The sequence below is a fragment of the Lactuca saligna genome, chromosome 7, assembly GCF_052625555.1.
Source record: "Lactuca saligna cultivar CGN05327 chromosome 7, ASM5262555v1, whole genome shotgun sequence".
In the NCBI taxonomy this organism is placed as follows: domain Eukaryota; kingdom Viridiplantae; phylum Streptophyta; class Magnoliopsida; order Asterales; family Asteraceae; genus Lactuca; species Lactuca saligna.
The window spans coordinates 158315707-158327252 of record NC_136423.1 but is presented as its reverse complement, the minus strand read 5'-3'; the positions used below and the strand labels follow the sequence as shown (position 1 = coordinate 158327252).

The 11546-nt window shown below is 33.4% G+C and overlaps 2 protein-coding genes across 4 annotated transcripts; one reads left to right on the top strand and one right to left on the bottom strand.

Annotated features, from left to right (window-relative positions):
* Window positions 1-451: 451 nt before the first annotated feature.
* On the bottom strand, window positions 452-1430 carry LOC145007384 (uncharacterized). The gene is made up of 2 exons (XM_078966329.1): window positions 1123-1430; window positions 452-1043 (listed from the first exon to the last, which is right to left on the bottom strand). Exons 1-2 carry the CDS (start codon window positions 1428-1430, stop codon window positions 452-454), a joined length of 900 nt encoding a protein of 299 aa, XP_078822455.1.
* A 3071-nt stretch (window positions 1431-4501) lies between these two features.
* On the top strand, window positions 4502-9971 carry LOC145004360 (putative DUF21 domain-containing protein At3g13070, chloroplastic). Of its 3 annotated transcripts, none has more exons than XR_013662354.1 (16): window positions 4502-5242; window positions 5310-5407; window positions 5476-5569; window positions 5658-5735; window positions 5832-5935; window positions 6029-6110; window positions 6213-6352; window positions 6443-6521; window positions 6601-6664; window positions 7827-7918; window positions 8021-8086; window positions 8167-8283; window positions 8381-8557; window positions 8744-8967; window positions 9137-9245; window positions 9363-9971. XR_013662354.1 is itself a non-coding variant. In XM_078963257.1 (15 exons), exons 1-14 carry the CDS (start codon window positions 4721-4723, stop codon window positions 8948-8950), a joined length of 1920 nt encoding a protein of 639 aa, XP_078819383.1. In that variant the 5' UTR covers window positions 4502-4720; the 3' UTR covers window positions 8951-8967; window positions 9137-9971. The 3 variants fall into 3 exon arrangements, 1 of the variants encoding a protein (XP_078819383.1); XR_013662353.1 differs by having other exon boundaries at window positions 9360-9971; XM_078963257.1 differs by having other exon boundaries at window positions 9137-9971.
* The last annotated feature ends 1575 nt before the right edge of the window (window positions 9972-11546 follow it).

The following is an 11546-nucleotide window of genomic DNA, read 5'->3' as shown; positions in this document are numbered from 1 at the left end:
TAATTACCCCCACATCCAAAAATGGTTTTAATTTCTAATGATTAAAATGCCCTCACATCCAAAATGTTAAATTTATTTTCTAATGACTAAAATGCCCCCACAACCAAAATGGTCAATTTAAATAGTAATAACTTAAATACCCCCACATCATAAATGGTCAGTTTACTTTGTTTTGGCTAAAATGCCCATAATACCCCTAAATATTCGTAGTACACCATAAAAGAACATACAAAGATAATTTGTTTACTGCAACACACATTCACTACAAATAACAAACAACTACTTAATCCAAGTCCATGGCCGTTGCAACACTGCTACCTTCACCTCCTACATTTTTTGCAAGCTTCAGTTTAATGATTCGTTCTGACTTCTTTCACATTTTAGGTGGTTTAACATGCTTAACTCGAGCATTGACATTCACCCCTTCATCCCGTCTATTGACTCCCACCATTCACTCTTCATCTCTAGGCCTATCCAAAGCATCAGTAGCATCTACGATTACCTCATCATCCCCTACTCCTGTGGCAACGTTTACAGACTCCTGCGTAGGTATAGTTTTTTGTTTCTTTGTTCCATTTTGTTTGGATGTTCCTACACCTTTACTACAAGTAGCCTTGTTGTGTCCTTTCTCCTTGCATATGCTGCAAGAAACTTTCTTCCCTGCCTTGCAGAAGGTATGTTTTCCCATCCATTCAGAAGCATCTCTTATTCTCTTTATGGTTGGCCTTCCTGACATACATCTTTTCAATGGAGGCAAAGGGGGTATCAAGTCAGTAGAAGGCCACATATTTTGTCCATTCATCCCATGGATTGGCTGTTTGTAAGTATTATGGTATAATGCAGCCAAGTACATTGGATCTACATATGGACTGTCAGGTGTCAAATTTAAGTAGGCTAAGGTGGCAACTGAGTGTACGCAGCCATATCCATTAAGTTGCCATAGCCTGCAGCTGCATTCCTTTTTTTCAACATCCACAATAAACGCCTTGTCCATCTTCCTTGCCTCAAACTTCATCCCCCCACAAGAAATGACATGCCAATGCCTACATATATAGATGAAAACCGCAAATATCATGAGATGTGAAGAGTAAAGTACTAATATAGTTGGATAAATGTACAAACCTTTGCTCAGTTTGGAGCATATTCAACCGTATTCTGATGTTTGGACACACAGAATAAGCATTCCATCCTTGTCCGATTAGTTTCATAGTCACCATCCTTTGCATCACATATATACGAATGTCCTCTAACATGCTTATTATTGGTTTCTTCCGGGCATCCAAAATCACACTATTAAAACTCTCTGAAAAACCATTCTCTACTGACTCACAAGAATTATGAACTCTAAAAAAAGCCAAAGACCAAGTCTTTGGATCTCTAGCCATAAGATGCACAACTGCTTCCGGATTTAATTTTCCAATCTCTTTCATAACTACATTAAATTGTGCTTCAGTTGTTGCCTTGCTCGCTTTCCAAAACAGATTTTCAAACTTGGATCCACTAAATCTCTTTCTAAAATTTGCATATATATGTCTAGCACACTGCCTATGTTCAGCTGCTGGAAATACTTCCTTTACTGCCTCAATCAAACCCTACATAAGTCACATTAATGTTTGAAATTCGAATAGCAATAACTAAATTTAAAACATGCAATAGTTTTGAACCATACCTTGTGTTGATCCGAAATTAGAACCAAACCGTTACCATCATTCCAACATTGCAAATCTTCTGAAAGAGTTTCTAAGAACCATTTCCAAATCTCTTTGTTTTCCACAGAAACAACTGCCCAAGCAATTGGGAATATTCCATTGTTAGCATCTCTACCCACAACACAAAGTAACTCCCCTTGACAAAAAGTTTTCAGAAAACAACCATCCAGGTTAATGATCCTCCTACATCCTCCCCTCCATCCCTCTTTTACTGAAGCAAAACATATGTATATTTTGCTGAAATAATTCTTACCATCAGGCATTGAATCAACACAAATTTTAACTGTGGATCTAGGATTTGATCTTTTAATCTCCTCACCATATGACCATAATCTTCCATAATTCTTAGCTATTGTCCCTTCAACTAGACTCAATGCATACTTCTTGACTCTCCTACACTGACTCATACTCACGTTAATCCCAAAATCTATTTTTACCTTCAGACGCTCATCGTTTGATTGTTATAAAATTGGTGCTTAAAGTGGGTCCCTATCCATTTGTAAGTCACAATTGATCCGAATTTGAAATTCTTTGCACAATTATGCTCACCGATAAGAGATTTTATCTGGAAAGACTTATCTTCACTCATCCAAGAACCCCAAAGCCTAAAAGTACATTTGCCATCACAACATTTGACAAGTAATCGTCTAGTATCATTCTTAACAAAACATAATTGATAACCATTCGCGACAGCATAGTTACAAAGCATGCGTTTCAATTGCTTAGGACTCTCAAACCTCATACCTAAAACAAGTTCCTGCTCCTTCCAATTGAGCTTATCATTGAAAATGTTTGGCAATTCGGGATAAACATCTTCATTGTCACCCATGTCTTCTTCGAAAAACTCACCTGCACCTGCTTTCCCACCCATCTCTACCTGACTCTCATTACCCTTTATAAAAAAAATGAGGCTTCTGATGGTCATCCTCATCGCTATCGACATCCTCATCCTCGTCGTCATCATCATCGCCATTATGTACCTCATCGTTTGTGTCACTGTCACCCACATCCCGATACCTTGGTGCAACTTCCTTAACCAGTCCTGCACCATCAAGTACTTCGTCCTCAACGTTACCAACAAACTCGTCTTTGTGTTTATCCAACCATTCCTGTATATTACTATCCCCAAAATGGTCTACATACATAGGGAGTATAACACCACATTCATATGCAATTTTAATGATGTCGTAATAATTGGGTCATTGCAAATTAGAGTCAAACCTTTTGGGAAATCAATATTAGGTTGGCAGTAATAGAGTTTCTCACACTTTTCCCCAGTGAACCTTTCGATGAACACAACACACCCATCCTTGTCCATTCCTGCGAAATCAATGTCCGAAAACCTCTGAGTAATTCCACCGGTGTAGTGTATGGGGTTTCTGGCGAACATTCCTTGGAAGTGGACATCTACTTGTAAGAATACGGGTTTCATGCTTGAGGATTCAGAAGCAGCTCACGAAAAAGGGTTTACCGATGAAGTGTTGAACAGTGGATGTAAAAGGGCTCTTTTATAAAGCATATACGAACATTACGAAGGAGGCAACTAATTAATGACATGGCATTAGACGAAAGTCACAGTCAGCATCCGATGTGGTGTTAGTAGAAGGAGGTGGACTTAAAATGACCGGCTAACCCCTTCAAAATTGAAATAAGGACTTAATCGACCTGACAAAGACTAATTCGTTCCCTTATTAAGCCACAAAATAAGTTAACTAGCTAAATGGGTCAACCCTAGAAACATTATAGGGCCTAAATGTCATTTTCCCTTGTATAAATACATTTGTTTTTACACTCAAACCATAATTTTATATATAAATATGTATTAGTTATATAAAAATTGTATTTTATATTAAATATGCAACTTTCAAATGTGTTTGGAGGTTTGGAGGCGTGTAGTCGATCAAAACTCAGATATCAAATTTGCAACCCATCAAATTTTTATATCTTATTAGAAGCTTATGGTTAGTGTGATTCTCATGATATAACTAATGTTTTGAATGTATGAAAAAAAACACATTGTATTTAAATAAAAATGTGGTTTTTAAACGAAAAAAATATATTTATACGATTTAAAATGTAATAAAAAAATATATTTATATGGTTTCAAATAGAAAATAGATAAAATTGAACAAAATTTGATAAAAGATGTTCGATTGGAACAAAAAAGAACACAGTGTCAAAATTGAAATAAAAAGTTAAACTTAGTGTCAAAATCGAAAAAAGTGAACACTTAGTGTTTTTTATGGAAAAAAAATCAATTTTGATATGTCAGCATATCATGTCAGCATGCCACATCATCAAAACTGATACGCCATTATGCCACGTCAGCATGTAACCTGGTTAACCGGTCAAGTTGTCAGAATTGTAACAAATTGGAAAACACAGTGTCAAAATTGATAAAAAAAAAAAACACGGTATCAAAATCGAATTTCTATATAAAAAGAGTGTTTTTTGTGACATTTACAAAAAAAATACGAAGTAGTCTAGACATTTTATATTATTGTGTGGTTAATCATCTGTAATCAGATCCCGTAAACATCTTAATTAATAATTACTAATGCAATTTTTGAATATCGAATATTTAACTATGATTTTACCAAAATTTGCTTCAATTTGTTGTTCTCAATCAAGTGAAGAACAACTCAAGAGAGGTATGTAAACTTCATCGATTAGGTCTTTATTTATTTATTTATTTATTTATTTATGAAAATCATAGCCAGTTGCAAATAATAGTTGATTCATAGAATATGCTCATTATAAATCATTGACACAAATATCATTTCATGGAGCCATTTACAAAATTAAATGGATGCAATCTATTATCACATATAACGATATCATGGGGCATTCGTGGGGGCATCCATGAACACCAATCTCTAGCGCTTTTCCATCGTCAGCGATCCTAAACCCCTTAAAAAACCCTTCACCGAATCCTTCAAGAACGCAATACCCAAATTCATATTTTCATGTAAATTTTGTATTTTTTTCCACCACCAAACGCACACACAGCTATGAATTCAACACTTCTCAGAACATCACCATTCATCCATCGTCGTCCTTTACACTCTTCACGAGTTCCGGAGCCTTTTGCCCCCTTTCGATACAATCTCAATACAAAACCATTATGGAAACAAAAGCTTCAGATTTCACGAACCTCCAATTTCTTTAACACCAAAGTATACCCAAAGAATCCCATAACCAGAGAGACTGTACCCGAAGAATCTACCAAAGATTCGTCAAGAAAAGAGGGTTTTGAGAAGTTTGGGGGTTTATTGAGATGCGGATTTCTTCTCGGTCTGTTGGTTTTGGGGGTAATTCGATGTCAAAGAGCTCTCGCATTGGATCCTGGCAGCGATTTAGGGGTTTTGGCACAGACGGGCGTTGTTCATACACAAGGCTTCTGGAATGGGCCCAAAATTTCACAGATTTTCCGAGTTTTCAGAGAACAAGGTTTGATTTTAGCTGCACTTTTGGGCTTATCTGCCTTCTTCTCCATGGCCGAGACTTCGATCACCACTCTTTCACCTTGGAAGGTATCTATCCCGTGTTTGATTACCTACATCGATATAGTGGTCCCTCAGTATTGTACATTGCTCACAGGTGAGAGAGCTAGCTGAAAAAGAAGATGAAAATGGCGTCTTCAAGCTCCTTCGTACCGATATCACACGATTCCTCACCACCATTCTCATTGGCACAACGTAAACCCTACAATTTCTTTTCATTTCCAATGAAACCTTGTTATTAACAATCATAATCTTGTTTCCAGCGTAGTCAACATTGGAGCTACTGCACTTTTCACTGAAGCAGCAACAACAGTTTTTGGTGAAGCCGGTGTTAGTGCAGCAACTGGAGTCATGACTGTATGTATCCAAAACCTAATTTTTTAAACCAATACAATAAAATTTCATCTTAAAAACCTAAATGATTTGATTGTTAATTTAATTTCAGGTTGTTGTATTACTTCTCACTGAAATCACTCCCAAAAGTATAGCTGTTCATAATGCTACTGCTGTTGCTAGGGCTGTGGTAAGTAAATCTATTTGTATTTCGACTATTTTCTAATAAAAAAAATTACATTTTTAATATTATTTCAAATTAATTAATGTCTAAAATAATACATAGGTTCGCCCAGTTGCATGGCTCTCAATTGTTTTATATCCAGTTGGAAGAGTTGTAACTTTTCTTTCAATGGGAATGCTTAAAATTCTTGGTTTAAAAGGGAAAAGGTTAGCCATTTGACATTTCTTTCATAATGTAAATACTAAATACTTTAAATTTCATTTATCTTTTTAATAATTTATGATTAAATTTTGCTTTAGTGAGCCATCTGTGACAGAAGATGAACTGAAGTTGATGTTGAGGGTTGCTGAGTTGAGTGGGGCCATTGAGGAAGAAGAACAAGTATGCATATGAATATAAATATAAATATAAATATAAATATATAATGATTATAATTTATAATCCATGCACATTTATTTAAATTCAAAATTTTATTTAATGCAGGATATGATTGAGAATGTGTTGGAGATAAAAGATACTCATGTGAAAGAGGTTATGACTCCTCTTGTAGGTGTAGTTGCAGTTGATTCTGGAGCAACATTAGTTGATTTTCATCAATTATGGGTGACTCATCAATACTCTAGGTAAAAATTAGAAACAGTTTGTTTAAAAAAAGTATTTTTTTTTTTTTGATTTAAAAATAATTAACAAGTGTTGAATAATTGGACTTATAGGGTGCCTGTATTTGAGCAACGAATTGATAACATTGTGGGTGTGGCTTATGCAATGGATTTGTTGGATCTTGTTCAGAAAGTAAGTTGATTTTGAATTGTTTTATTTTATGTTATTTTTATTTATTGAGATTATTTAATTTATCATGAAATATGTGAAGGGGGATGTGCTGGAAACTGCTATGGTGGGAGAGATTGCTCATAAGCCTGCTTATTTTGTCCCTGGTAAGATTGTATGTGTATATATATATATATATATATATATATATATATATATATATATATATATATATATATATATATATATTCATAGATTTGTAAAATTATAAAACTTGGAGAAAAAAGAAATTGGTTAATTAGGTTAAAGTTTGTCCAAATTGTGTTTTTTATGTATAAAAACTTCTAATTTAGTCAGAGAATTATCATAATTATTTAGTTTCTTTAAGGGTTAATCACAAAAATCACTAAAGTAGGAGATGCATAATAACAAAATAACCATTTTTTTTTCATACATATAACACAAAATAACCACCCTTTTCACAAATGAATATATTTATTTACAAAATTGCTTTATGAATAGTCCACACACTATAGAAACTTTAAAAAATGAAAAAAATACCTTGTTTTTTGTGAAATGACATCATTATTTTCCAAAAAAAAGATTTTTAAAATTTTTTAGGAGTTTTTCAACATTGGGGATAAAACGATTTCGCAATTCGCATAATTCATTTTGTGAAACATGTAATTTTGTTATTTGTTAACAGGGTTAATCTCAAAAAAGACCTTGTATTTTGTGTTTTTTCCGGATTAAACCTCAAATTTATTTTTTGCCTGAAAAAGACCTTGTATTTTTTCATTTTTTCCGATTTGGCACTTTTAGTCATTTTTTGCCAAAAAAATTGTAAAATGCGAGGGTTTTTTTCGATAAAAACAAAAAAAGTTGAGGGTTTATTTGGAAGCATTTCGAAGGTTGATGGTTTTTCTCGGAAAAAAAAAATACAAAGTTGAGTCCTTTTTCGGAAAAAATGAAAAAACACAAGGTCTCTTTCAGGCAAAAAATAAATTTAAGGTTTAATCCGGAAAAAACATAAAATATAAGGTCTTTTTTGAGATTAACCCTTGTTAATATGCACCTTCTATTTTGGTCAGTTTTATGGTTGACCTTTTTGTAATCACATTTTAAAAACAAAGCTAATTTATGAAAGATTTGAACAAAAAGTTTTACGGGTAAACCCAATCTGAACAAAAAATTTATTACAATCAAGGATGATATAGGAGCATTTTTTATAAATTTTGAAGTGTAGATATAATTTTTATAAACCTGAAATTGTAGATATAATTTTTATAAAGCTTAAAGATGAATGATAAGTGAATAACCTTTTTGCAGATTCAATGTTGGTTTGGAATCTTCTTAGGGAGTTTCGTATCCGAAAGGTCCACATGGCAGTTGTTCTTAATGAATATGGAGGAACAGTTGGAGTATGTTCATGTTCATGTTCTTCTTGATGTTTTATTAATTAACATTTTCTTAAATATTTAAATCTAAAAACTAATTTTTCCCTTTTGTTTCTTGATGAGCAGATTGTAACCCTTGAGGATGTTGTTGAAGAAATTGTTGGTGAAATCTTCGATGAGAATGACTCAAAGGTAGTTGGAATTTAAATTCATAAACTTTATAAATTTAGCAAACATTTGTTATAAAATGTTTTTTGGATTACACTTTACAGGAGGAAATTGATAGAAAAACTGGGAATATTGTGAAGAGAGGGGATGGCGTCTTTGATGTTGATGCAAATACATCAATCGATCAACTTTGTGAAGATTTAGATATTATTTTGCCAGAGGTATGTAGTTTTTTTACTTTGTTTTTGTCAATCTTGATTATATATTTTCCAATAAAAGATGGAATTTTTTATTTTTAAATATATATATTACATGCAGGATCATCAATATGAGACAGTTTCAGGGTTTATATGTGAAGCATTTGGATATATACCAAGAACAGGTGAAAGTGTTAAAGTAATTCTTAAAAAAGCAAATGAAGAAGATGATGATGAGAGTAAACAAGAAAATAAGAATCAAGATCAGAAAGAAAAATCCCAAACATTCAAGCTTGAGGTAATTTTAATCGCTAAGAGACTGTTTCATAGTTGCTGATTGAGTTAGATCTGACTCAGACTGAGTCAGACCCAACCGAGTTAAGTAAACTCAACATGTAAAGATAAGTAAACAATTAAAACTTTAAAAGGCAAATACAAAACCCTAAAACTCATAATATGATTTGATTAAATATTTTATTTGCAGATATTGGCAGGAAATTGTAGGAAAGTAAATACAGTAAGATTTGAAAGAATAAACAATCATTCCGCAAAAGAAATCAAAGAAGCCGCTCGCATCATCCCCAGATTTTGGAAAAAAAAATGGAAAAATTACGAAAGCTCAGGAAGTGGTGATGATGAAACATTTTATCAAGAAACACCCCAAACCACCACCATTAACAACAACCAATGACCATCATCATCATCAAGGTATCATCATCATCATCATCATCAACTTTCACTTATTATATCTTATTCCCCTTATAACTTACACTAAAACCTAACTCAAAAAAAGCAAAAAAAAAAAACTAGAGATGAAGGGATGTGTCTACTTCATGTTTTGATGATAAAAACTCAATAAAAGGTTGTTTTTTTGCAGGTTTTTGAGGTTCTGTTTGCTTGGTGTATATATTGAGTCCAAGAGAAAGAGAATCTTGAAAACAGACTCTAGGGTGCACCGATGACCTAACCGGTGGTGGCTCATAACGGTTAGTTTGACTTTGACTTTGACTTTGACCTTGACCTTCAGGAAACAACTTTAAAACCTCCATCTCTTCCCTCTTCTCTCTCATTCTCTCAAGCTGCCGGAATCTTTCTTGCAGTAGAGCTATAGAAGAAGCACCACCACCACCACCGCCGCCACCTGCCGCCATCAACTTGCCGCCTTGCCTTCCCATAGAATGAAGAACTATCACTAATGTTTTTAGTTTGTGGGATATTTGTTAATTTTGTGTGGAACCTATTGATGGTTTTCTTTATGTGAGTGTTATATATATATATATAATGTAGGGGTGTGTGTTTTTAGTTTATAATAATATTTGTTTTGGAGAGTGAGCCTCCCTTTGTGGATTCTTGATGACGTCATTGGGGTATAGAATCGGCTAATGGAGCACAAGATCCAAGGGGAAAAAAGAAGGGAGAAGGCAAAAGGACTTTTTGAAGGAAAGAAAGGGTGAAGGAGTGAAAACAAAAGGACAAAGAGAAAGAGTGGTAGTGTTTGGAATTTTGTGTTTGTGAGAATATAAGGTTAGGTTTGATGCTGTGGTCAGGGTTTTTGTATATTTTTATTTTTATTTTTATTTTTGAGTGCTTTAAGCTTTGTAGAGAAGATGACAAGGTTTTTGGTTTTTTGTTTATGGAGTTTATGTACATGTTTCTATTCCAAAATATTGCTTCTGATTTACTATATAGTATGATGGGAATTTGCTATAAAATCGTTTGTGTTATGATGGGAATTTGATGGATGTTTTTTTGGTTCTTGATTTTGACTTGTGACTGTTGGAATTCTAGGGGTTAATATCTTTCATTTAATTAGGGTAAAGATTGAGATTGCATATAAAACAAATGGTGGAATTATCGTCTATATGGACTAGAGTGTGTGTTTGTTTGTACCTTAGCCAAAAAAGAATGGTTACATTCATGGAATGGTGTTTATTAATTTATGTTGTACGTACATATTTGTCTTCTATGATGTATGCATCAGTTAGTCTATGGACATGTTTATTTATTCATATTGTACACACATCTTTGTTTTCTACAGTAGTTATTTATAGTGTTCAAAAGTGTTAACATATTTGAAAAAATATGTACATAAGGAACGTAAATATGTGATTTATGTTACGTACACACAAGATTAAGAACTAGGAAACTAGTAATCTTTGGACGAAATCACTCAAAACTTGAGATTATTGGTGGTGTTTTGGTAATTACTTTGACCGACTTGTTTACGTAGTTTTCTTTAGAAATAATAACAATGTTTTATGTACTTTTGTTTACTAGAAATGTCTTCAACAAGCTTGTTTATGTAGTTTTCTTTAGAAATAATAACAATGTTTTATGTACTTTTGTTTACTTGAAATGTCTTCAACAAGCTTGTTTATTCCATTTCCTAATATTTAATGTCTAATCTCTTATATATCTCTTCCTATGCCATGTCCTTTATTTTCTTTGACTCATAGTTGGCGGCGTCATTTTGTCTTTCTTTTCCATTGCCTATTTCTTCATCTCCACTACACTATAAAAACTCCCTAAAGTTAACGTCTTTAACCCTACCTTTATCCCGAACCTCCTCGCTCCACCACCATGATTCTCTATGTTCATTAACTTTTCCTGACGACGTACCAAGAGTGTCTTTAGTTACATATATGATGGTTTACGGGGAGCATTATGGAACAATCTTGTAGAATATTCTATTGATGTATATATATATGATGCATATAGCTAGCTAGGTCTACTATAAGTCTATTATGACGAGAACTTGAAACCTATTGTATTGGTTTTGGTGTTCTTGATTACATCAATGTCTCCAAAAATGATTGTGCAACAAAATCTAATGATCTAAAATGGATCAAGATCGATTCCATAATGAAACTATTGATTTATGACATGATTTGTCAACCTCCAATTTATATGATTATCAAGTAAAACACAATGACTCAATTAGCATGGAGAAATTGAGAAACCCATTTTCACGACAACAAAGATGCTAAAGCCATCAAACTCAAAAATAAGTTGCACAACATCACCATTTGTGATTCGTCCATCAACACATACCGTACACACATCAAAACAATTACAAAACACTTGGATGATATTACTTCTATAGTCCCAAGAAGAATATTGTCACCCAAATGATTAATGGCTTGTCTCCTAAGTATGATTATATTACAAGCCTTATCCAATAATGGTCTCCAATTCCAACGTTCCTTGAAGCTCGCTCCATGCTCCTTATTGAACATAAAATTTCTTAAAAAACATTCTTCCGAATAGTATGACCATTTATCCTCTCT